Raw genomic sequence first — 26,699 nt, 5'->3', positions numbered from 1 at the left:
CTATCTCTAATCCACCCTACTAAAGAACAATGACAGGGCCATTATCCTAAACTTTTGAGAAATATTTACCCTCAATGCTTAGGGAAATCTAATAAAAATCTGAATACTAGGGATGCAGAGCTGATACAGTGGGAAGGTGCTTGATTGCACAAGATTGATCTGGATTCAAAATCCAGATTCCCATATGAATACCTATGTCCTCCCTCGCAGGTATGGATGAGCTCATAGCCAAGAGTATGGCCTGAGCAAAGTAGGTGTGACACCTCAAAACATAACAGAGGAAGGCCTGAAGTGTGGAGGTTTGCCTCTTTTTCCATTCCAAAGGATTCACTGCAACATTCTGCTTGATGTCTATCATAAATCCCACCAACCGGGGTCTCTGCCTCAAGTCCAAGTCAAAATGAGACACTGGGCTGGAGTGATAGCAAAGCGGATAGGGCGTTCTCATTGCATGCAGCCAACCCAGGTTCAATTTCCAGCATTCCATAGGGTCCCCCAAGAAAAGCCAGGAGTAATCCCTGAGTGCAGATCCAGGAGTAAACCCTGTGCATCTCTGGTTTTGACCAAAAAACAAAAGACAACAAAAAAGTGACACTGATAATTGTGTTCAAGGGGTGGTTTTTGTACCCATTTACTTAGTTCCTATTTTAATCAGTTTTCACCTGGATTCCATCATCAAGACCCATTATTTACAGGGAAGAGTGCAATAGCACAGCGGCTAGGGCGTTTCTTTGCATGTGGCTGACCCAGGTTCGATTCCCAGCATCCCATACGGTCCCCTGAGCACAGCCAGGAGTGATTCCTGAGTGCAAAGTCAGAAGTAAACCTTGAGAATCTCCTGCTGTGACCCAAAAAGGAAAAAAAGAAAAAAAGAAAAAAATGGACCCATTATTTAAAGGTTAACTATACACATTAATTCCAAGTGCTGGGGCACTGGCATAGGAAATAGTAATCATTACTACTATTATTATGGTTTGCTATATAAGGTAACTCAGGTGGTTAATTCAGGTTCACCAGGAACTCAGGCCTTAGTAAGCATATGAAAATACACAGTGGCAAGAACTCTTAAGAGTGTACAGAATGGGAAGATCTTTGCGTTTCCCTGAATTGCAATCATCAGCAATTCCCTTTCCCTCATAGTACTAAAGTCACCAATTTAATTTGAACTTCAGAACTGTAACATAAAGAATGAACTAGGAGTGTATATTTAAGACATCAAAAGGTTGAAGCACAGTGTTTGCCATGGGATCCCCAAAGTACCAAACTCCCAGAGTAATTCCTGAGTGCATATTCAGGAGAAACCCCTTAGCATCACCCAGGTGGGACACAAAAATGAAAAACAAAATGGTCAAAGGCAAGCCGTGAGGAACCCAGAGATAATGAATGCATTGTGTATCCTTCCCAAGGCCTGAAGTAGAATGAATGATGCATTCAAGGTAAATTGAAATTCAGATTTTAGGGACTGCTGGGCGTTTGCCTTGCAGGGGATGACTGGATATGATCCCTTCCCATCGCAGGCCCCCCTGCAGTGATCCTGCCTGCGGAGCCAGAAGTAACTGCTTGGCATTTCTGGTTGTGCCTTACCCCACACCTACAAAAAAGTACTTGTTTTGTGTATTGAACAGAAAGCGCTATGTCAGGGGGATCAGGTTTATGAATGACAGATGTGAACGATTTCAGTGATCCCTGTGATCAAGGCTTTCTGTGACTGTAGGTGGTTTTTCTGGGCTCACCTCCAGTATCACATGGTCCCCTGGTACCACGGGGAGTAATCAGCTACCTGGGCAGCACTGGGAGCCTTAGGATTTGCATCTTTTGGGAGTGAGACACAGTCAGCAGTGCTCAGGGCTAATTTATTCCTGCCTTTGCACTCAGGAGTCACTCCTCTGGGGCCAGGGTTGAGGTCTCCTAACGTCCTAACGTCCAGCACCCCCTAATGGTTTGGAGGGAATTGATGTAGACATGCAGGCAGATAGAGAAGGTTCCCCTCCCAAGGAAAAGGCAGTAAATTTCCTGGGAATAGCTCTGCAGTTGTGAAGGCCAACCTTGCAGAAAACAGGAACTAAGGCCTGATCAGGCCCTCACCTATGGCCAGCAACAGACACAGAGAAGCTCCTGCAGAAACAAAAGGCCAGGAAAGGAATTTCAAAGAAAATCATCACCACTCCCAACCTGCCTAGGCAACCTCCTTAGCAACGGGACTTTGACCTAGGTAAAAGCCTAGATTGGATTCCCTTCTGTATGAGGGAGACTGCTCATTGGCTTTCCCAAACATTTGTGGGAGCAGGGCAATTGGGGGGTCCCCGAGTGTGGGAACCAAAGTCGGACTCCAGAGGGATGTGGGACCCCCCACCACTGCTTCCGGCCCCCTCCCCCAAATTATATAGTCAGATCAGGAGGTGTGGAGCAGTTGGGGTGGGGTGGGGGTTGGGGGATGACCCCAGACATCAATGGTGCTGTTTTATTTTCGAGGGGCCCGTGTACCAAGAGGAGCCACCTCTGGTGGATTCAACTCTCTTACACCCGCAAAGGGCTGGAGGGGATGAGAGAGGCCAGCATATTCTGGCCCTGCCTGCGTCTGACTGGGCCTTGGGTCAGAGAATGAACTGGGGATCTTTGTCCGGGTGTCCCTGCTGCCTGGGTCTCGTCCCACTCACTCTATGTGTGGAGGCACACCCAGTGGGCAGTGCTCCAGAGCCAGCTACCCGGGAGCGAAGAGGGTGACACAGGAGAGGCTTGCCTTCCCGCAGTACGATGTGTCCAACCAACTCAGTTCTAAAGGTCTCCAGACCCGACGTCCACATATCACAGCACCCCATATTGCTGAGGGTGCCATCTTCCGTCCGAGTTTTGAGGTTCCTGTACACCTGAGAATTCCCATGTCTTCTGTTCTCCATGGAGGAGGGTGGCAGAGGCCAGATTCAGCTCCAGCATCTCCAGATGTCTGGGGTGAAGGTAACAGCCATCAGAGGAACTAGGGTGTGTTTAAGAAGAATTTTAATTAACACAGGAATAATGAGCATAAGACTGTGCAATCTCCTTCCCTGGAAAATCTAAATACATCACTTCTTCCAAGGATTTTTTTCTTTTGCTTTTTGGCTAATACCCAACAATGCTCATGTGTTACTCCAGGCTCTGCACTCAGAAATTACTCCTGGTGGTACTTGGGGGACCATATGGGATGCCAGAGATTGGACACGGGTTGGCTGTTTGCAAGGCAAACATCCTACGAGCTATACTATAGCTCTGGTTCCGAGGGTTTTTTTTTGGGGGGAGGGGCTGTTTTCTTGTGTGCCCACAGGGTTCTGGGAAAAATTGAGTACCTGGGATTGAACATGGTCGATTACAAGCAGGGTGAGATTATTTTGTCGTTCTTCTGTTCACTTTGAACAAGAAAAGTTATGAGCCCTCTTTGCCCTGTCTGTGACCCAGCTCTTTGGAAAGGTCTCCAGTTATACTCAACCCCACATGCCATCACCCCACTTTCTGAGGATGCCCCAACCGTCTTCTACAAAGAAAAGTGGTCAGGGATACAGCAAGATACAGCTCAGAACCCACGAAGTTAGGGTGCTGGAATCTGTCATCACGGGACTGAGGTTGTTTTGGTTTTATTTGGTTTGTTCATGGTTTGGGTGCCCAACACCAGCAATGTGCAGAGGTTCTCCTGACGCCACATTCAGGAATCACTCCGGTATGATGGTGGGGCTGTATGGAGAGCCAAAGAGAGAACCAGGGACCTGCGACTGGAAGCCAAGAGCACTAACTGCTCTGCTCCCACTGAAGCGACCCAAGCAGCTTACCTGATTAATGGACCCTATACCTAACACTGAAGCAAAAAAAGGGCTGGAAATCTTAAGCGTAGGAAATGTCGGCCCGCAGCAGTTCCGGGAAATGCCACAAAGTGGCGCTGTGGGCGTTTCCCTGCCTCCCCAGGCCTGTTTCTCTTAAGAATTTCCCACCCTTGGGTTTGCTTCAGGAATAAGTATGGTATAATTAAGGATCAAGCAATCCGCTTCCACATGTGCTGCGGTACAAGAACCCACGAGTGCTTTCTTTCATTAGAGTAACCTGGGTTCTATTCCAGCCTTCAGATCTTGTGGCGTACATAACTGAATCTTCTTGGGGGTCGAGTGGGTTGTTCCCACTCTGTCTCTGGACCACGAGGGGTGCAGAGGATTGAACCTGACGTGGAAATAGCAAGGCAAAGTCATTTATTTTTATTTTTTGTTCTCTTCACTCTGAGCTAGAAACCTTCTGAAGTCACTTTGCTTATGTCTGTGACCAAGCCATTGAGAAATATTTCCTGCTATGGGCAACCCACACCCCAGCACCCCACATTCTGAGGGAGCCCAAACCTCTTCTACAAGGAAGAGGCAGCATGGATACAGCAAGATACAGCTCAGAAACCCCCGCATTGGGGTGAGGGAATCCTCCAATAAGGGGCTGGGGCTGTTTTGGTTTTATTTGGTTTGTTCATGGTTTGGGGGACACAAATCCAGAAACGGCAGAGGTTCTCCTGATGTTGCATTTAGGAATCACTCTGGCATGATGGTGAAGCTGTATGGGGAGCCAGAAAAATAACCGGAGCCTGTGACTGCAAGCCAAGAGCACTAACCACTCTGCTCCCGCTGCAGGGACCCAAGTGGCTTGCTTGATCCTTAATGACCCTATGCCTAACATTGTAGCAAAGAAAAGGGCTGGAAATCTAAAGTGTGGGAAAGGTGGGCCACGGCAGTTCTGGCGATACACCACGAGATGGCGCTGTGGACGTTTCAGTCCCTCTCTGGGATCATTTCTCTTTTTTTTTTCATTTTTATTAGTGAATCACGATTAGGTACAGTTGTAGACTTACCCATTTTTGTGCTTGGATTTCAGTTATACAATTATTGAGTACCCATCCCTCCACCAGTGCTCATTCTCCACCACCACCGATCCCAGATAGTCTCTCCCATTCCCATCCCCCCCATCCCACCCTGCCTCTGTGGCAGGGCATTCCCTTTTGTTCTCTCTCTCCTTTTGGGTGCTGTGGTTTGCAAAAGAGGCATTGAGTAATCATGTTCAGTCTATAGTTTTAACTTTCAGCATGCATCTCCCATCCTGGGAGGATCCTCCCACCACCCTTTATTTGGTGCTCCTTCTCTATCTGACCTGCTTTTTTCCCTAGCGTGTGCAGCTGGCCTCCATGCCATGGAGTAAACCTCCTGGCACTTGTCTCGGCTATTCTTGGGTGTTAGTCTGAAAGAAAGGGGCAGACATAGAAAGATCACTTTCATCTGGGGAACATAAAGTAACAAAACGTGCTCGTTTCTCTAAGAATTTTTCCACCCTTGGGTTTGCTTCAGTCTTCAGTATGGGGTAATAAAGGATCAAGCAAGCCTCTTCCACAGGTGCAGCAGTAGGAAGGAAAGCCTGCGGTTGCTTGTCTTTCACTTGAGTAATCTGGGTTCGATTCCAGCCTTCAGATCTTTGTGGAGTGGATATCTGAATCGCCTTGGGGGTCGAGTGGGTTGCCCTAGCTTTGTCTCTGAACCTCAAGGGGTGCAGTGGATTGAACTGAATCTTTAACGAACAAGGTAAGGTTATTTTCTTACATTTATTGTTCTTTTCTCTGTGTACAAAAAGTTCTGAACGCACTTTGTGATGCCTGTGACCGAGCCCTTTGGATGTTTTCTGTCATGGGCAACCCACACCACATCACCGCACATTATGAGGGGACACGATCCCTCTTCTACACCGACGTGGGGAATGGAAGAATATACAGTTCTGACACCCTCAAGTTGGGGTGAGGGAATTCGCCATCAAGGAACTGAAGCTCTGTGTTTTACTTTTCTTTCTTGTTTGTTCCTTTATGGTTGTGGTCACACCCGGATATGCTCAGGGCCTTCTCCTGGCTCTGCACTCAGGAAACACTATGGACATAATTGAAAAACCACATGGGAAGCCTATGAATATACCCGGGTCCTATGGATGCAAGGCAAAAAGCCCTATCCGCTCTGCTCCTATTGTAACAGCCCAAGCTGCGTGCTGTATCCTTAATGATCCCATTAAAGCAAAGAGAATGGCTGAAAATGAGATGGAGCTGTGAGCTTTTCAGTCCTTCTACAGGCCTATTTCTCTAAGAATTTTCCACCCTTATGTTTGTTTCTGTGTTAAGTATGGGGTAATTAAAGATCAAGCACAGGGTTTCAAAGGGGCAGTGGTAGGAGAGCCTTGAGGGTGCGAGTCTCTGACATGGGTGACTAGCATTCGACTCCCGCCTTCAGATATTTTGAGATACATGGCTGAATCACCTCGGGTCTTGAGTGGGCTGCTCCATCTTTGCCTCTGGACCACGAGGGGTTCAGAGGATTGAACCTGACGTGGACAGAGCAAGGCAAATCTGCAAGGCTGGAGCGATAGCACAGCGGGTAGAGCGTTTGCCTTGCATGTGGCCGACATGGCCACCTGGGTTCGATTCCTCCACCCTCTCGGCAAGCTAACAAGAGTATCTTGCCCATACGGCAAAGCCTGGCAAGCTACCAGTGATGTTTTCGATATGCCAAACACAGTAACAAGTCTCACAATGTTACTGGGCCCCCCTTGAGCAAATCGATGAACAATGGGAGGACAGTGACTGTGACACTCTGAGCTAAAAAACATCTGAAGTCACGTTGTTATGTCTGTGACCAAACCATTTAGAAATATTTCCTGCTATGGGCAACCCACACCGCATCACCCCATGTTCTGTGGGCACCCAACCCTCTACTACAAGGAAAAGGCAGCATGTATACAGCAAGATACAGCTCAGAAACCCCTTGTTGGGGTGAGGGAATCCTCCAATAAGGGACTGAGGCTGTTTTGGTTTTATTTGGTTTGTTCATGGTTTGGAGGCCACAAATCCAGCAACATGCAGAGGTTCTTCTGGCTCTGCACTCAGGAAGCTTTCCAGCATGATGGTGGGGCTGTATGGAGGGCCAAAGTATGCGAGTGCTTTCTTTCACTTGGGTAACCTGGGTTCGATTCCAGCATTAACATCTTGAGGAGTACATAATTGGACTCACTATAAACAGTGCTCCTCTCCCACAGTCCAGGGGCTTCTCACTTGGGGCATTCTGGGACCATGGACTGAGCAGAACAGTCTTCGAGTAACTTTTCCCAGGGGAGCGCTTCTTTGCAGCATGGGCACTCACATCCTTCTGGTCGCCCAGAGAAGACATCCCACCTGTCTTGGCATCCTCATGGGGCTGAGGACATAATTGCTCACTCGAGATTTTGTCACAGTGTGCATGATCAGAAAAATTCCACCTGGACTGGCTGCTACCCTGAAAAACAGTAAGGAAGGATTCCAATTACTGTGCTGTGCCTAAGATTATCCTTGCCCAGATAATTCTAGACCTGCAGGTTGGTTTCTATCATTTACCCGACTCAATTGCAATTCTGACATGTGGCTGAATTTTCCAGGCAACAACCTAACATCACAAGCAAAATAGACCAACGTCAGGTCACATAGTGCAGGGGCCCCCGCCAAACCACTCTCCGGCCCATGGAGGTGGCCCTAGGATCCGTAGGTGCAGGGAAAGACTGACCGAATGAACACAAGACACGAGAGACAGAATGGAGCTTAGAAACAAAGAGAAAAAGACTTTATTGAGGGTGATGGGGGTATATATTAGTGAGGCAGCTACACAAAGGGTCATGCTCAAAATGTGGTTAGGAAAGTTACAGAGTCTATAAGTTTAACCTACCATGCATTACAAAGCTTATACTAAGGTAATCATTGTCAGTTACAGCCATGACAATTGTTTTCTCGGGATAATCATACATAGGACAGGCTTTACCTGCCAAAGGTCACGTAGGTGAGGATTACCATACCACAGGCTTTACCTGCTGAGGGTCACGTAGGTCAGGATAGCCGTACCTAGCACAGGCACGTAGGCTCTTGGTCAGTTAAAGGGCCACCTAACTACATCTCCACCTTCCTTTTTTTATAAAAAATGCCAGCTAGGGGGAGCATTGACTGGGCCCCTCCAGGATATCAATAAAATCTTTGTTTTGTGGAGGGGAGGAAAGTAGACAGAGCCCGTTTTCCCCTGCCCACCGTATTAGCGGAGGGGAGCCGTGGAAAAAGGCCAGTGTTAGGCAGATGAAACCTCCATGCATGCCCAGTGTACTCCACAGGGAGTCGGAATCAGCCATGAGGCCTCCCTTGCAGTGCTTTGCCTAGCGGCTGAACAAAATGGAATAGGGTAAAGTCCGACTCCTCCATACCCAGATTGTCAGATCAGAGAGGGGCAGGGGAGCTGGCCATGAACAACTCAAGGTTGGGTCCAACTAAATACGACCTGCGAGCCGTCTTCTGTAGCAGCAGAATTTGTGGCCGCATGGTCTAGGGGAGTATCTTCCATTGCCAGGCGGTGATAATGCACCTGTATAGGTGCTGCCGCCAGTGAGGCAACCTGCTGTTTGATAAAGCTGATTAGATGGTTAAACACGCAAGGGCCAATAGTAGCAATTAACAAGAGTGAAGTAAGGGGGCCCAAGAAGGGGAGTAGGTATGGGAGAAGAGTGTGAAAGCCCCAGGTAGAGGTAGAGGACTCTCGTTGGCGTTGTCTGAGCTCTAAACCCTCGCGGAGTTCCCGCATGGTATCCCGAATGACTCCACTATGATTGACATAGAAACAGCATTCCTCCCCCAGTGCGGAACAGAGTCCACCCTCTTTCAAAAAGAGAAGGTCAAGTCCTCTCCGATTCTGCAGGGCAACTTCAGACAACAAATTGAGGGATTCTTCCAAATGGGTGATCGAGCCTTCCAAGCAGCTGATGTCTGCCTCGACAGCAGCATGAAGGGAGGCTAGTGCAGAGTGTTGAGTCACCAGGGACGCGATGCCCATCCCTGCGCCCGCAAGGGTCAGGGTCAGGAGGGTAGCGACAGTGATGGCTGTGAACGGGTCGCGACGATTACGATGGAGGTCAGTCCTATTGTCCCAAGGGTCCAAAAAGGAATTGGCTGGATGGTAGAAAACTCGGGGAAGGACAACAATGGAGACACAGAAGTCCTGGGCGGGATGAAAGACGGATCCGGCCAGATGTGGGGTAAGTCCCGCCCAAACGCACAGCCACCAGGATCCAGATGAAGGGAGAACCCACTGGTCTAACTGGAGAAAAGGATCAGGGATGTGGGTGGCGCATAGTTTGGAAGCGTCAAGGGAAGGAGGTGCGGCACCAACACAAAATCCATGGCCTGATACATCCAGGAGGGAAAGGTTCGAGAGGACAGAGGCCCACTCACGGGAGGTATGGAATAAGGCAAGGGGCTGCCTAAGAGGTCAAAAAATGGGGGGGACGGTTGCAAGCACAGCCAGCAGCTGCATGTAAGGTTTGGGGAGGTGCGGTTGAGGGAGTCAAAAGAGGCCATGACTAAGCCACAAAGAGAGTCACTCGGGTGTGGCTCGAGACCTGGGGAAGGGACCCGGTCTGTGGGGACTACTGGGATGGGAGTGCTGGGGGTGGTCGCAGGTGGAGCTAAGGGAGCCGGCTGGACAAGGTAGTGCCAGACGCGAAAGAAAAATCTGATGGCCTGACCTGTCAGAGTGCTGCCCGAAGTGCGGACCCCCCAACGGAGGCCATCTCCCTCCCAACGGGAGCTGGGGAGCAGTTTCCCCAAGGGTGTGAACAATAGGAGGAACATGCGGCAACTGTCAGCCCCAGAGGGGGGAATACATCCCGACGAGCCGGGGGCCGTGGCTCGGTGGCTATAAATCAGGTAATCGAGGCGGGGGGTGGAGAGAGACGAGGGAGGAAGGCCCGCTACGGAAGATTCACAGCCCCAATTCTTACCAAAAATGTCAGGCACACCCCCGCACTCAGGACGATGAGGCTGTTCTGGACAAATGTAAATGGTAATTTCCTTCCACGAGTGGTCACAGAGGGACTTGGGCAAGGGCCGCCACTGTAAATTGGGGAAGGCATGCAAAGAACCATTGAGTATGGCATGGCAGTAATAGACCTCTAAGTCAGGGAACCAGGAAAGGGTTTGGGGAGCGCACTTGCAGAAAACACGAGTGGCATCCTTCACAGCGAGTTGTCTCTCATTTGTCATCGGGTCGATGAATACTTTCCAGCAGATGGATATAGGCTGGTGTGCCTCACTGTTTGACGGTCAGCACCGGACTGGGTGGAGTGTCATGAACAGCATCAGCAGGATTTCCAGGGACATCTGTGGGGAAAATAGAGGTGTTCTCAGGGCCAGGCAAGGTTCTGGAATTTGTTACATGATTTATAGGTCAGACAAGGTGGGCAGGAAGCCAGCGAGCTGCTCCTTCACGGGTATCAAAAATGCAAGCATGTCCTCTGCCCCAGATCAGGACCGGGTCCGGGCCATGCCACTGAGCCGTGAGTGGATCCTTCCATTTAGGCATAGCATAGGAGTTTTTCGAGTCAGAGTGCCAGAAACGATCTGCAGCACTGCGGCCATCCTTATCCAGGCTCAAAAAATTGAGCACAAACTGCACATGGGACAGCAGTGTCTTAGGAGAGTTAGAGGCACCATATAGGTTTCTATCCTTCACCAATTTGGAGATATACATTTTAAGGGTAGAGTGGGCTCTTTCCACGATACCCTGGCCTTGTGGATTGTAGGGAATTCCGGTAGTATGCTGTATTTGGAATTGTTTGAAAAAGTTCTGAAAATTTTTTTCCAGTATAGCCTGGGCCATTGTCCGTTTTAATGCACTGAGGCTTCCCCAGGATAGATAGGCAGTAAAGGATATGAGCGATAACATTCTTAGAGGCCTCGCCTGTCTGAGCAGATGCACAGATATACCCGCTGAAGGTATCTATTACCACATGGACATATCTGAGCCGTCCAAAAGAGGAGACGTGGGTGACATCCATTTGCCAGAGTGCGTTAGGAACCAAGCCTCTGGGACTGACTCCCAGGTGGGGTGAAGGCAGAAAGGTGACACAAGACTGGCACTGCTTAATGATTTGTCGGGCCTGCTCTTGAGGGATTTTAAACATCATTCTTAAAGTATTAGCGTTAAGATGATGAAGTGCACGAGTCTTAGTGGCCTCGGATACGGGGTCTGGACTGGAAACAGAGGCTGCAATCAGCCGAGTAGCCCAATCAGCCCTGTCATTGCCTTCGGATAGTGGGCCAGGGAGCCCAGAGTGGGCTCTCAGATGGCCTATGAAAAAGGGGAGACGGCAGGAGCAGATGCACTGTTGAATCTGTAAGAACAAACTGGTCGCCTGAGAGGATTCCTTAATATAGCTGACAGTTTCAAGGAGCGGAACGGAAAAGGCTACATAGGCACTATCTGTGTATAGATGAAAAGCTGTCTGAGGGAAGTCCTGAAAAACTTTACAGACGGCCGACAGCTCCACCAACTGGGCGGACGTATAGTCTGTGCGAGAGAAGACAACCTTCTCTTGGTGCACGTATGCTGCCATCCCACTAGAAGATCCATCAGTGAAGATAGTGGGAGCCCCGGGGATGGGGTTATTTCTAGTGACAGTGGGGAAGATCCATCTGTGTATCTTGCAAAATTGAACCAGTCTGTCTGGAGGGTAATGATTATCTATGAGTCCCTCAAAAGAGACACAGGCTATGGGCCAGTCATCGGAATTCTGGAGTAGCCAGTTTACCTGGTCTCAGTCGTAGGGCTGAATGATGGTGGTTGGCTCTAAGCCGAAGTATTTTCTGCAATATTCCCTCCCTAGTCTGACTAATGAGGAAACAAGGAGGTAATAGGGAGTGAGGACACGTCTGGGGGTCGAGGGTAGAGACAACCAGGAAACGGGATGGGTCTGCCAAACAAGACCTGTAGGGGAGTGTGGGGTCGCAAAAATTATCAGAGAAAATGGGAGCTCATAGTTCAGGGCAACGATAAACTGTTCATCAATGGCACGCTCTACAAGGGCAAGGGCGCGTCGGGTGTCATCTGTAAGTGTACAGGGGGAACTAAAATCAGGATCGCCCCGAAGGGTGTCAAATAGAGGCTTAAGGTCATCTTGTGTCAGCTTAAGGCAGGGTCGGAGCCAGTTAATATTGCCTAATAGCTGCTGAAAGTCATTTAAAGTCCTCAATGTGGAAGTCATGAGCTGAGCCTTCTGGACTCTGATTCTAGATCGGTCGATCTGAAAGCCTAAGAAGGAGTAGCGGTCACTCATCTGAATTTTGTCTTGAGCTATGGAAAACCCTGCATGAGTTAGGGTGTCAATCATATGATTGCAGCAACGCATAACTTCATCTGGGTGTGGGCCAGCAAGCAGGATATCTTCCATATAATGGATGATGTAAAGATCCGGCCATTGTTCCCTGACCGGGGACAGAACACTCGCAACAAACTTCTGACACAAACTGGGGCTGTTGGCCATTCCCTGAGGTAGCACCTTCCACTGAAACTGCTTCATCGGGCCTCTGAAATTTGTGACGGAAACACTGAAGGCAAATCGGGGGTGATCAGCAGGGTGGAGGGGGATGGAGAAAAAACAACAGTCCTTTAGGTCAATAACAATCTTGTGCCATAGGGCGGGGATGACTACGGGCAATGGTAAGCCAGGTTGTAATGCTCCAAAGACCACCATGGTCTTGTTTATTGCCCTCAGATCCTGGAGCAGATGCCACTTCCCCGATTTCTTCTTGATCACAAAAATGGGCGTATTCCAGGGGGAATTGGTCAGTTCTATGTGTCCAGCAGCGAGCTGCTCCTGCACTAGCGCCTCCGCTGCGGCCAGTTTTTCTGAGGACAGGGTCCATTGATCTACCTACATAGCATCATCTGATTGCCAGATAATCTTATCAGTGTGGGGTACAGGCAAGTCAACGGCCATTATGGTAAATTTCCCAGTACTTGTCGTCCTACAGAGGGGGAAGGCATCACGGGTTCAGTGAGGCCCTGGGAGTGCCTTCCCAGACCTTGACTAGGAAGATAGCCCTGCTGACGTAAAAGATCTAGGCCTTTGGTATCTACTAGGATCGGGTCCATTTGGGACAAGACATCCCTCCACCACAGATTAACAGGCAGGTCGGGGAGGACATAGGGGTGGACGTGGCCTTCCTCTCCTTTGGGGGTCCGCCACTTGAGTTCAGTTGAACTTAATATTGGGTTTTTTGAATGGCCAATCCCCTGCAGGTGTGTTAAAGAGGGGGAGAGTGGCCATTTGGGCGGCCAGTCCCTAGTAGTAATGATGGTAGTATCAGCTCCAGTATCTATAAGGCCGGTAAAGGGCCTGCCTAAGATGGTGAGGGTCAGGAGTGGCTTACACTCCTTTATAGCCTGAGCCAAATGCACCCCCAGTGGCACGGGGCCGGTGGCACCAGGAGCAAGGCCAGGCGGGATGAGGAGCAATTAATCAATGTGGGCACCCAGATCTATACGTAGGAAGGAAGACGTAGTCATGGCCATAATGCTAAGCTGGCCAGTGAGAGTATTATCTATAGTGCCAGGAAGGACCTGGAATTCTTCCAGTATAAGATTCCCCCTCCCGATAATGAGGCCAACCATTCCGGCAGACAGAGACCCCTGGAAATTAACTGGGATGGGCTGAGGTCCCTGTGCCTGGGTTAAGATTGTGGGGGAGGTGGTACGGAGGTCCAATTTGGAGCTTCCTGGGATGGCACGCAGGAGGGAATCGAAGCCGGAGGGGGAACAAGGGCCAGAGGTGGAAGAGTTTGGGGAGGAAGAAAGGGGGTGCCCCACCTGCCTGCTGCATTACGGGGCCCTGGGGCCGGCCCCACGACAAGTTTCCCGGGCAAGAGGTAACTCCAACGTGGCAGTCTGATGCCCGATGGTACCCGTCCTTACACTTGGGGCATAATGTATGTGGCATGCGCGCCCTCTCTCGCTGTGGGCAGTGGCGCCGGAAATGACCAGGCTTGTTGCAGCCAAAGCAGAATCTAGGGTCAATTGGAGCGGTCATGGGAGTATGGGTTAAGCCTTTAAAGGACGCCCCAATGGCCAGTCCAATTTTGTGAGAGGCGGGGTCTACATCGGCGCACAGGCAGAGGTAGTCAGAGAGGGTCTTGCCTCCTTTATGAGTACGAAGGACGTCCTGGCAGACAGAATTAGCATTTTCATAGGCTAAGTGGCAAATAAAGTCGTTATCAGTGTCGCCTCCCCCCAGGAGGCTCTCAGCAGCCTCCCCTAGGCGGCCAACAAAGTCATTGTAGGGCTCGTTAGGGCCCTGGTGGACTTTGGAAAGAGAGGTGACAACGGAACTCTTGGTTGGGAGACCCTTCCAAGCCTTCAAGGCTGCCGCCTGAATCTGTGTGAGAAGGCCAGGAGGGAACTGAGCCTGAACCTTGTTAGAGGAGAAGGAATCATTATCCAGGAATTTGCTCAGTACCCAGGGGGAGTAGGACCCTCCCGCAGCGAGATTCCGCCGGGCCATATCCTGACAGGGATCATGATAATCCACCTTCCAGAGCAGATAGTCTCCGCGGCTTAAAACGGCACGGGTCAGGGAAAACCCATCATTAGGGGTGAGCCAGCTCTCGCTAAGGGATTCTAAAAGGCTCAGGGTAAAGGGGGCAGTTGGACCTCCTTTGGACCAAAGGAGGCAACAGCATCCTTAATGTCTTTAATATCACTAAACTTCAGTCTTTCATAGCGCTGTCGTCCATGGGCTCCCACGTGGGTCTCCCCTGGCTCTGAGTCCCTTGCATCCCTGCCTGGATTAGGAGCCTCCTCGATGCCCTCACGGTCATCTGGGAAGTCTGCCTCTTGGGCTGCTCCCTCCCTCTCCTCCCCTGAGGGGCCTTGAGGTGAGAGGCATCTACCAGACCGGAGAGCAGGAAAGATCTGAGGGGCTTGCAGCCGAGCTTCTTTAACCGGCGGGCTTAGTGAGTCAGGCGGGGTATTTGGAGATAGATCAAGTTGCCTGATCTGCCCCAGGAGGTCCAGGAATTCCACAGAATGCGGAGGGGAGTGCTTGGGGAGGGGATCCCTGATGACTGGATATAAGCGTGGCATTGAACATTCAGGGGGATAGTACTGAGAGCCTGCAGGAGGTTTCTCAGGTGGCTCCTCAGGGGGCATAGGGATTGACACAGAGGGACACGGGGACCGACAAGGTTCCTCTGTCTCTGCGGTGGGGGTGGGGAGAACAGAAGGCGGACGGGAAGGCGTGTGGGAGTGAGGGTTAGAAGGGCCATAATCTTTAAGGTCTCAGAGTCTTGAACTATCTGGTGGGAATCTGACTGAACATGTCGGACTCGAAGGACCTCATTAATGAGATTCCAATAAGAGAAAGTCGGAACGGGGATTCTCTTGGGGCCAAATGTCCTGTAATAGTCTTTAAGACAGTCTCCTACATGGCCCCAACATTTCTCATCGATGGTCCCTCCTTGAGGGAACCAGGGACAGATCTTCTCAATAAGAAAAAAGAAATTTACGAGATCCTTTTTCTTGACCCGGATACCCCGGTGCTTAAGGGATGTCTTTAAACCATGAATAAACAATTCCTTCTTCCTTAAACTCTGACCCATTGTCAGAGGTCAGGAGAAACAGCGTTCAAAGATACAGATACACACGAATATACAGATTATGAAACAGAAAATGAGAAATATAGGAAGAAGAGAGGGAGTAAGACAGATGAAAGGAATAGAAGGCAGACAAGATATAAAGATTGACGAGACAGGAGATGGGTCACTGGAAGGCTGTACCCCCGCGTGAATACCTGGGAAAAACAGATGCGAGACACGGGGGAGGCCCAACAAAGGGGCCCACTCAGGTGCTTCTCTGGCCGGTGGGAAACTTAGCCGTAGTGGATCAGCCAAAGGTGACTTGCGGCCGACGTCTAAGTCAGCACCACCATAGACCATATGTTTCCCGTGGAACTGCAGGCAGCCCAACCGGATTCTGTAGCCTTTTTGGGGATCTTAGGGGTGCCCAGCTGTGGAACAACAAACTCGAATCAAAGGCGAGGACGCCCCTGACCGCTCATTCACTCACACACACATTCCACAAAGGACACGACAAAGGGGCGTAGGGGGGCCTTATCCAACCCAGTGACCGTATCATATACCTCATATGAGACTGAACACTTAATTCTCCCCTGATGCCGCCCCGTAGACCTCTATAATGAGGCAGGGGCTAGTACCCACTCAGCCTCGAATGAGATGGGGATCTGCCCACTTGGCCTCGAACGAGACGGGGATTTTTGATTAGGCGTGCTCTTACCTTTCCGTGCGTCCCGGTGGCCACCGCTTCCTGAAGGGGAGTTCGGCAGTCGTCTGCCAGCACCACCCCGTGTGGGCGCCAGTTGCGGGGGGCCCCGCCAGACCACTCTCCGGCCCACGGAGGTGGCCCTAGGATCCATAGGTGCAGGGAAAGACTGACTGAATGAACACAAGACACGAGAGACAGAATGGAGCTTAGAAACAAAGAGAAAAAGGGACAGGCTTTATTGAGGGTGATGGGGGTATATATTAGTGAGGCAGTTACACAAAGGGTTGTGCTCAAAATGTGATTAGGAAAGTTACAGAGTCTATAAGTTTAACCTACCATGCATTACAAAGCTTATCCTAAGTTAATCATTGTCAGTTACAGCCATGACAATTGTTTTCTCGGGATAATCATACATAGGACAGGCTTTACCTGCCAAAGGTCACGTAGGTGAGGATTACCAAACCACAGGCTTTACCTGCCGAGGGTCACATAGGTCAGGATTACCATACCATAGGCTTTACCTGCTGAGGGTCACGTAGGTCAGGATAGCCGTACCTAGCACAGGCACGTAGGCTCTTGGTCAGTTAAAGGGTCAGCTTCCCACAACATAAGGTAAAGGTAAAGGTAAAGGCCCTCCCGTTGATCGTCGATTTGCTCGAGCGGGCCCAGTAACGTCTCCATTGGAGACTTTGTGTTACTGTGTCTGGCATATTGAATACTCTCCGTAGCTTGCCGGGCTCTCCGAGAGGGGCGGAGGAATCGAACTCGGGTCGGCCATGTTGGCCACTTGTAAGGCGAATGCCCTACCCGCTGTACTATCGCTCCAGCCCCCGCCCCAAAACATAGCTGTGTAAAAATTTTCCAACTCAAAAGAACAGACACAGTAAGTGGAAATAACACCCTCTGCAGAAAAGTGAAGCCTCAGTTTAAAGTGAAAATTAAAAGGGGCCTGAGACTGGGTTTGGTTCTAGCTCAGTTTGGAGCCCGGGCTTCACATGTGAAGGCAATGATGTATCCCTACACAGCCGAGATGGGCCTTTGCAAACATCTCACCTGAAGCAGATTCCTCTGCAGGATCATTGAGTTTTTTGTTATCTTGTTATATTTACTTATGTGGGGAGAGAGTCACACCAAGCATTGCTCAAGGATTCCTGCTGCTGGGGCACTGGGGGCCATGTGGTGTGCTGGAATGGAACCATAGTTTTCTTCCTGGTGCCAAGCAAGTGTCCTTCCTAATGCAAAACCACTAGTGCTGAACCATTGAGTTCTTTTCAACACACTTGTCCTTGCTGTCTATCAAATGTAAAGTCACAGTATTTCCCCTGTAATAAAAATAATTTTGGGGGAGTCGGTGCCATAGTACAGGGGTAGGCATTTGCCTTACACACAGCCAGCCCAGCTACAATCTCAGGCATCCCATATGGTCCCCCAAGTACCCCTAGGAATAATTCCTGAGTGGAAATCTAGGAGTAACCCCTGAGCATCAATGGATGTAACTCAAAAAGCAAAAATTTAATATTTTTTTTAGGTTTTATAATTTTAGTATATGTGCTGCCAAACGGTTGGAAGATACCATGTTGAGTGAAGTTAGCCATAAAAAGAAACAAAAACAGGATGATGTCACTCATCTGTGGAATACAGAACACTGGATGTAGAAATGTACTCTAAAGGGGCTACTTAAATCATCCCTGACTCCAGTGTTTAGAGAGAAACCGGTCAAAGAAGGAAAGAAATCTGGGGGCAGAAGAGAACCAGAAGTTTACAGGGATTAGGGCTTCATTTATGCCAGTGACATGAGTGAGGGGTGTAATCATTTACCCAAAATACAGATGCAACAGAACTGAAAACAAGAGATCTAAGCCGCAATCACTGAAACTTAGTCATGTGGTTGTCCAGAACAGGCGGGAGTGGAGTTGGGCCTGGGGTGGGTATGGAATATGGGAACACGTGTGGAGGGAAGCTGACATGGGTGCAGGGATTGGTGTTGAATTATTGTATGCCTAAGTACAACTACGAATAACTTTGAAAATCCTGGCACTTAAAAAAAAAGCAATACAATAAAATAAATTTCCAGATTTCAGCACCCGCTGAAGTTAAAGACCCTCTAGTCCCAGCATTAGGCTCTGAATTATTTTTTTTTGCTTTTTGGGTCACACCCGGCAATACACAGGGATTACTCCTGGCTCATGCAATCAGGAATTACCCTAGAGCTGCCCGGGGGACCACATGTGATGCTGGGAATCGAACCCAAGTCGGCCGCGTGCAAGGAAAATGCCCTACCTGCTGTGCTATCACTCCAGCCCCAGGTTCTGATATTTTTCCTGTGGTGCTGAGACCATTGATGTGGTTGGTGGATTTAGCTGGACCACCTTTCAAGTCACATGCTTGGTTCACAAAGTACCCCCAATGGCATAATATTTAGTTTCAACAAGAGAATCTTACCAGCACACATGTATGCAATATCCATGTTCCCAAATCAAATTGCTGCAATGCCACATCCAGAACCTGTGATTTGAATTCTCAAATCAAAAACAATACACAAGAATTAGTCCCATGTTGAATGCAACACCCCTGAATGGCTGAGCAGGTGAAAGACATCTCCATGATTCTCACAGTTCAAACAACCGTATAGAAAGGAAAACTCTGCTGGAAGTGTCTCTGGGAGGAGCACGGCAATCCCCGAAAAAACGTTTTGGGTTTTGTTTTTGATCAGACCCAGTGATCCTCAGGATACCATCGGGGATGCCAAACATCGAAGGGAGGCGGTGTCTGTAAGGTAAACACCCTCTGTGATGCACTGCCATTCTGGTTCCAATTAGCTTCACTATAGGCTCACACTCACAGTTTCACATGCACGCAATAAAACACTTTTGGTTGGTCAAGAGTACAGCAGGTAGCCTTGCATGAGGCTGACAGGGGTTGATCCCTGAACAGCGCCGAAAGCAACTTCTGAGAACTACCAGGAATAACTGCTGGGAATCCCCAGGACACGAAACCAAAGAAAACTACATTTCTTTCTATACTCAAAGCACCATGGCATGATCCAAAGGCAAAGATAAGCATGGTGTCTGATTGAAAGAGCGGGGTCCAGTGCTCCAGAAAGGGCACCCGACCCTGTAGGTGTACAGTCAGGCTGGTTATACAGCCAGGGGAACAAGGACCTTGAAACTCATAAACTATTCCACATACCTGACAGATGAGGAAGAATAACAACAAAGTCAAGAAATCAAAGCGTAGGATTGCTCGGTAACAGACAGCTCAGGGGAGTGAAGGGCAGCATGAGCACAGCACAGACACCTGATCCAGGAGCCCAAGGACCTCGGGGTCAGCAGCATGTTTTACATGCTCTCAAGGCACCCACACAGTGCCCAGGGCCTCAGCCAGGGTCCTCAGACACTCAGTGGGACACACACCTCTCCTCCCCGGCTTTAGGGCTCCTCTTCCACCCAGGAGATTAACACTGGCTTCACCCCAAAAAGCCCTGTCCCCACAGAGATGGAAGCATGGATTAGTCACAAGGAAAAGATGACAAGTAATCCTCATGTGCCCCTGGTCTAACCGGCCATATTACTGAAAAGGCATGACCATAATATCCACTTTCAATATGCCAGAGATTGTTGGGGAGTGAGACATAAGATAAGGTTTCAATTTAAGAGTTAAATAATGGGGCCCCAGATAATACCACTAACAGTCTAGGCTTGGCCAGGCATATGGCTGACTTAAGTTTCATCTCAGCACTGTATGTAGTTTTGTTTTGGGGTCACACTTGGCAATGCTCAAGGGTTAATCCTGTATCCGCAATCAGGAATCACTTCTGATAGTATTGGCTCCATGGAAGGTCAGTGATTGAACTCGGTTTTCTTCGAGTAAGGACGCGCCCTCCGCACTTACGCTCTCGGAACCAAATGGAGTTTCTGAGCCCCTCCCAGAGTGGTCACTGAGTGCACAGTCAGGAGGAAATCCAAGCACCCATGTGAGGACAAGGATGGCAAGACCCCCAGCTTTATTTTAAGGTAAAAACAAAGGGAAATAGAAGGCGGTGTAGGCAGAGGTGGGGCAAAGTACTTGCCCATATTCAAACCAAGTTTGTGCCCTACCAGCCAGCCATGATCCCTGAGTGCAGAGGCCAGTAGCAAACCCTGAGTCCGACTGGTTTGGTCCCAAACAAATTTTAAAATCCGTAGAAGAGTCCAATGGAGGCAGGGTGACAATGCACAGGATTGGGGAATATGCTTTGCATGTGGGACCCTCTGACTTGATTCCAGGCACCATCTGGTCTCCTGGGAACACTGGAAGTGACCCTAAGCACTGAACAGAACATCAGCTGAGGGGGTTAGGCGCTAAGATATAAATGATCTTAGTGGACAGAGAGATGGCACAGCAGGGAGGGCGTGTGCCTTGCACACAGTCCAACCGGGTTTGATCCCATGTATCCCTTAAGGTCCCTGAGCACTGCCAAGAGTAATTCCTGAAGGCAGAGCCAGAGTAACCCCTAAACATCACTGATTGTGACCCAAAAGCCAAAAAGTAAATGAACGAAAATTTAAAAATTACAAGTAAAAGAACTAAACAAACTTGAGTCACACTTTTACAAATTATTACTCAAGTTAGAATCTTTGGGATTAGTGAGAAGATATTGAGCAGAGGGCGCTTACCTTGCCCTGGGCCGACACAGGAGGGAGCCCTGAGCAGAGATGGGTGTGGCCCACACTTCCCCTCTCAAATAAATAAAATGACATTTCAGATAATACAATAGGGGCTGGAGAGACAGTACAGTGGGGACAGTGCTGCCTTGCTGTGGCTGATCTAGGTTCGAGTCCCCACGTCCCATATAGTCTCCAGAGCTCTTCCAGAAGTGATCCTTGAGTGCAGAAGCAGGAGTCACCCATGCGCATCACCAGGTAGGTCCCCAAACAAAGCAAACAAAGCAAAAAAATTAAGTTGGACTCATAGCAAATAAAGCAAGTGCTAAGGAGATACTCCAGAAGGTCGGGGCTCGCCTGTGCCCTACACACTCTTAGTGCCCTGAACCTGCATCCCATATGATTCCCTGAGCATCACCAGAAGGAACTCATGAGTGTACTATCAGCAGGAACCTCTGAGCATCGCCAGGTGTGGCCCCAAAGAAAAACAAAGAAAAAATAAATGAAGTTGAAGGCCTGTCTAGGCGTGCACTCTGCAAACTCCTGACCAGGTTGCAATCCACAGTACCCGAATTGTCCCCTGATCACTGCCAGGAGCGATCTTTTGGCACAGAACCCGAGAAAATGCTGGGTGTGGTCCCGGAACAATAACCAAAACAAAAGAAAACATGAAAGTTAAGTGTGGTAATAGAAGTAAATTTACTTCGTATATTTTGGGAGTTGCACCCAGCAATGCACAAGGTTTAATCCTGGATCTGGGCAGAGGAAATTCTCTTGGCTGTGTCTTGGGATCGTATTGGATGCCGTGGATTGAACCTGGACTAGCAACAAAGAAAAAATGCCAGGCTGATTATACTATTGTTCTGGCTGATAGTAATTCCATTTAGTAAAGGAAGAAAAAGCTCATAGGGTGCTTGAATACATTTAGCTGACCCGGGTTTGATACTGGGCATCCAATATGATTCTCCATGCCTACCAACAATGATTTCTGAGTATAGAATCAGTAAGAACCCCTCAGAATCAATAGTGTGCCCCAGAAAGAAAGTAAGAAAGAAAATATGACAGAAAGAAAGAAAGAAAGAAAGAAAGAAGGAAGGAAGGAAGGAAGGAAAAAATGAAAGGAAGTAGAGAAACAGCTATCTGCATGGCTGTCACACCTACCAGTCAATCAGAATCACAGTCTGGCCCAGCCCCTAGGAGCCCACATGGGTTTCTCTGGGCATTGAAAGCAGGCCCAGCAGCTCTCATCGACAGCCCACAGGTGCTGGTGGGGTCTCCAGCATCACATCCCTGTAGAGCTTCCTCTGAGAGGCATCCAGGCACGGCTACTCTTCCATGGTGAATCTCATGGCCAAATCGGGGACGATCACCATGTCCTAAGCTGGTACACACAGGGGGTGTGAGTGAGGCCATCACACATCACACTCTATACTATGGGGCCTGAGGATGAGACACCCTAGTGCCCTAGAGGAGTACAGGGCCTCCTCCTCTCTTCACTCCCATAGGGAGGAACCAGCCTCCACTGCATTTCAGGATGATGGGTGACAGGTCCCGGAAATCACTTGAGAGAAGCCAGATCTGCTACAATGACACTATACTACAAGGTTCCTGCAGGTACTAGACTAACACAGGGCCACCCCAGGGACAAAGCCAATGAATACTGCTCTGGTGAGCACTGCAGAATGAAACGCCCAAGTACATAACCAGCAGCACCAAACATAGAAGATACATTGAGTTGGACCAAACACCAGACGACCCTCCATGTCACACTTCCACACGCCCTGTTCTAGGGATGAGAAGGGGACAGTCAATGTACAGTGGCAAACTCAAAGCTCTGTGTGGACATATGTGCCTGTAGGACCCTGAAGTCACGGTTCAGGGCTGCCTCTAATCCCTGTTCAAGAGGCAAAAATGTCTTGATCTTTAACACCTCTACCAGATACAACATACTTTGCTTGTCTCCCAGGTACGGGCGCAAGCTCAGAACTGCATGCACAGCAGCATGTGAACGTGACACTGTGACTGAGCAGGCGAAGCCCTCCAGAGCTGGAAGGACAAGGCAGGGGAAACACATATTCTGGGGCCCGAGTCACTGTAGATGCCAGGATACATATGGGGCCAACACACCAGGGGACCCTAATGCCCCTCAGGTGTGAACCTAGAGCACAGAGCCAAGAGGAAACCCTGAGCACCTCCACTGTGGCACAAAAATAAATATAAAAGAAAACAAAGCATCAAGCAGCATTGTAGGGATAGGGCTGGCGATTCTTCAGTCACACCCAGTCCTTCATGCACTCTGAGGTGCTATCCTGCAGTGCAGAGTCAGGAGTAATTGTGAATATCACAAGGTCTGGTCCCACATCACATCCCAATATAAAATAACCAAAAATCCCAAAGTTAGCCTTGGACCCCGAGTACCTTGTAAGATCCCCAAGTTCTTAAAGAAGTGACACTTGAGCACTGAGTTGGGAGTACTTCTGGAGCACCTCTGGGTGAGGACTCAATCCATATACAACAAAACAAACTGGGACAAAATTTACCTCATACAGTATAGTTGGAAACCCTTTCCAGGAATCTCAGTCCAGGGCTCCTTCCTAAACGAACTGGAGACAGATGGGCCAGGAAGACAGCAAGTTCCTGGCACTGCACCATGTCATCTTGACACGTACCTCATTCCTGGCAACAGTGTGTCAGATGATGTGTCATCATCATCTCCAGCATCTGTTATTCCTGAAGATCGGCAGGAGGCCATGTGCAAAGACCTGGAGAAGTCAGAGCCATGAGCACCAAAGAGGAGCACACCCCACCCCTAAATCCGTACCAGAAGCCCCAGATTTGGAGGCAGAAATACTCTCAATGGGGAAAATATTATCACCAGAACTCTGACCCACTCCAGGAAGACACTGGTAGAAGTTTCTTCCTCTCATGAGGATGTTAAAGTGGGTTGGAATCTGGGCTACATGTCCAAACAGAAGCTCTGGGTCCCAGATACAGGAGAGGAAACGGCAGCCCTGCCTGAGTCCCTGGACTCCATCCTAAAAACTACAGAAAGGTCCCACAGGTACAGCAAGGGGCTGAATCTGAGCCCAGGTGCCCAAGCACATCAGCACCCCCTGCAGGCCGGCATCAATGCTGGCCCCAGTGACCCTCAGCCTGAAAGTGGCACTGCCATGGGCTCAGCTAAAGGGCCTCAGCATGGGCAAACTATCAGGTGCCCTCTGGCACCTGGGCAGGGACATGCATATGGGAACTCTCTGCAGGGACCAGGATCACTTCTGGGCCCATATGAGCCCAAAGCACAGTCCTAGTTCCGTCCTGCTGAACCGGGCTCCTCTGGGTCCTGATCTACTCTACTCCAGAATCTGCATATCCACGTGAGCCTCTTCCAGTACTCCCTCCTGTCTTGCAGGAACAGATTTGAGTACCACGCAAATGTGTGTTGTAGAGCATAATTATCCTATTATCCAGAGTGTTTACTAAAGATCATGATAGGAACTGTGTCTGACAGTCAGAACTTCTTGTGTAAGTCTACTTTCTAACTAAACATTTTCTATCTCATGTGCCACAGCAATATAACAGTATACATTATCAGCTTGCAGTTGGCTGTCCCAAGGAAATACCCAAGCATACCTTATGGTGCCCTGACCCTGGCAGCAGTGCGCCCTGAGTTCAGTCAGGAGTTAGACCGACAAACTGCAGGATGTGGCCCAGAAGTACAGCAACTTGGTAACTCTAACCAAGCAGGAGAGAAAAGAAAAGAGAAAACAATGCCATGTGCAATGACAAATTCTAGCCTGCTATAGTTAGAGTCAAACAGTGGGTGTTTATTTATTTATTTATTGCTTTCTGGGTCACACCTGGCAATGCTCAGGGGTTACTCCTGGCTCTGAACTCAGGAATTACTTCTGGTGGTGCTTAGGGGACCATATGAGATGCTGGGAATTGAACCAGGGTTGGTTGTGTGCAAGGTAAACGCCCTCCCCGCTGTGCTCTCTCTCTAGCCCCACACAGTGGGTGTTTAAAGCCTCATTATACGCCTTTTACTCGTATGCAGGGGCTCAAACCTTGGTTGGCTTTGTGCAAGGCAAGTGCCCTTAGCACTGTACTTTGGCTCTGGACATTTATCAGTTAATTGCTTCCCAGCACACGAGGAGTGATCCCTGAGCAGAGCTTCTTGTCTCCAAAAAAACCCGTTCCTTCAAAAAAGAAAAAAAATACACGAAAAAACAAAATACAAAGATATGTTTATCCACTGTACTCACCCAACAACCAGTTACCAGGGGTCACTTGGCCAGGGAGAGATGAGGGTGAGGGGTGGCTTGCTACTTGACTTAAGAGACTAGAAAATCCTGATCTGGGAATAAAACTATGTAGGGATAGGTAAAGGTAAAAGGTAAAGGCCCTCCTGTTGATCGTCGATTTGCTCGAGTGGGCCCAGTAACGTCTCCATTGGAGACTTTGTTGTTACTGTGTCTGGCATATAGAATACTCTCGGTAGCTTGCCGGGCTCTCCGAGAGGGGCGGAGGAATCGAACTCGGGTCAGCCATGTTGGCTGCGTGCAAGGCAGACGCCCTACCCGCTGTGCTATCGCTCCAGCCCTATGCAGGGATAAAACAGACAATAAAACAGGTTGGATGCTTACCTTGCTGACTCCGATCAATCTTCTTCATCCCGTACGGCCCCCAGAGTACCGTCAGGAATAATTCCTGAGCACAGTGGCAGAAATAAAACCTGAGCATCTACGGGTTGACCACCCACCCCAGAAAAAAGAAAGACCAAATAAAAATAGCTACAAAAGAATTTTAATTGGCAAACCCAGCCACCTGCAAGCACCACACCCCCAGTGGCTTCGCCCCATCACAGCAGCCAGTGACAAACAAGGATGAAAACCGGTTCCTTTGGCAGCAAGAGGCTGAAGCGATGCCCCTCATGTGAGTCTGGAGGTTCTAGGTTGACTCCTATGTCTGGCCCAAAGGTTCAAGGACAGGGCCCAGTGCAGTTTGTGCTGGGAGGGTCGGGACCGTCAAGCCCCCATCCTACGCAGATCCCGCACCTCAATGCCCAATCCCCTGCACCCAGCCTGCAGCCACCCGCTGCTACACCATCACAGAGCTGGAGGCAATTGCGCCTCAGGAACTACCTGGATATAGGGGAATAAGCGGAAAAACAAGCACGAAAGAATCCCCCAAGCTGACGTGGTTCCACCACTCACAGTGGAGAGATGGGGTGCTCATGGGAGGCCGCTCCCTTCCTGCCACAAAATCGGCCTTCAGAGTCCCCGTGCCATGCCAGAACGCCACTTCCTCCTTCCCGCGGGTTCCCAAGGGTAGCGTGACTGAAGCATCCGTGTCAGAAACAAAATGTGTACCCAGTAGCTCCTGCGCTGTGATGTCACTTCAGGCTCCGCAGGCAGCATATACAGGGCCAGGCTCCAGGTGTGGAGAGGTTGTTTCGGAAAACCCAGGTGAATCTGTGCTGCAACGTGGATGGGCTTATACGTAAGAGTAGAGAGGAAGCTCCTGGAGTGGTTGGTCACACAGTGTGGGGCTGGGAGTAAGGAGAAGTGCCCTGATGCTGTAATAGGGTGAACCAATGCTCTCACACTCAAGTCCATGGGGGGGAATGAAGCAGATTGTTTCAGTAACTGGCAGGTAGGCAGAATAACCATATTTCAATTTAAGATCGAAATGAGCCATGCTGAAGTGTCCCAAGAACCACTGGAAGTAATTCCAATAAACAATCCTCTGTCTGATGGGGTGGGACCCTAGAAAAAATGAACCTGTGGCTGGAGGGAAGGTCCAGGGGACGGACACATGCCTGACACTCACAGTTTTGATCTCTGACCTCCAGATGGCACCAGAGCACTGCCAGGAGAAATTACCGAATATATTCCCAGGAGAAATC

At 49.5% G+C, this 26,699-nt stretch overlaps 1 protein-coding gene across 1 annotated transcript in view; it reads right to left on the bottom strand.

The window, feature by feature from the left end:
• Nucleotides 1–12,802: 12,802 nt before the first annotated feature.
• The window catches only part of LOC130022174 (zinc finger protein 420-like), an 86,193-nt gene continuing 72,296 nt past the window's right edge, over nt 12,803–26,699 (bottom strand). Inside the window, exons 4-6 of the mRNA XM_056112941.1 lie at nt 16,164–16,193; nt 13,972–14,247; nt 12,803–12,841 (exon numbers count right to left, since the gene is read on the bottom strand). Of these exons, the coding sequence (XP_055968916.1) occupies nt 12,803–12,841; nt 13,972–14,247; nt 16,164–16,193 (345 nt within the window). The remainder of the gene's footprint in view (nt 12,842–13,971; nt 14,248–16,163; nt 16,194–26,699) is intronic.

The sequence above is a fragment of the Sorex fumeus genome, unplaced genomic scaffold, assembly GCF_029834395.1.
Source record: "Sorex fumeus unplaced genomic scaffold, SorFum_2.1 ptg000019l, whole genome shotgun sequence".
Taxonomy (NCBI): Eukaryota; Metazoa; Chordata; class Mammalia; order Eulipotyphla; family Soricidae; genus Sorex; species Sorex fumeus.
This window is presented reverse-complemented; position numbering and strand designations above follow the sequence as displayed.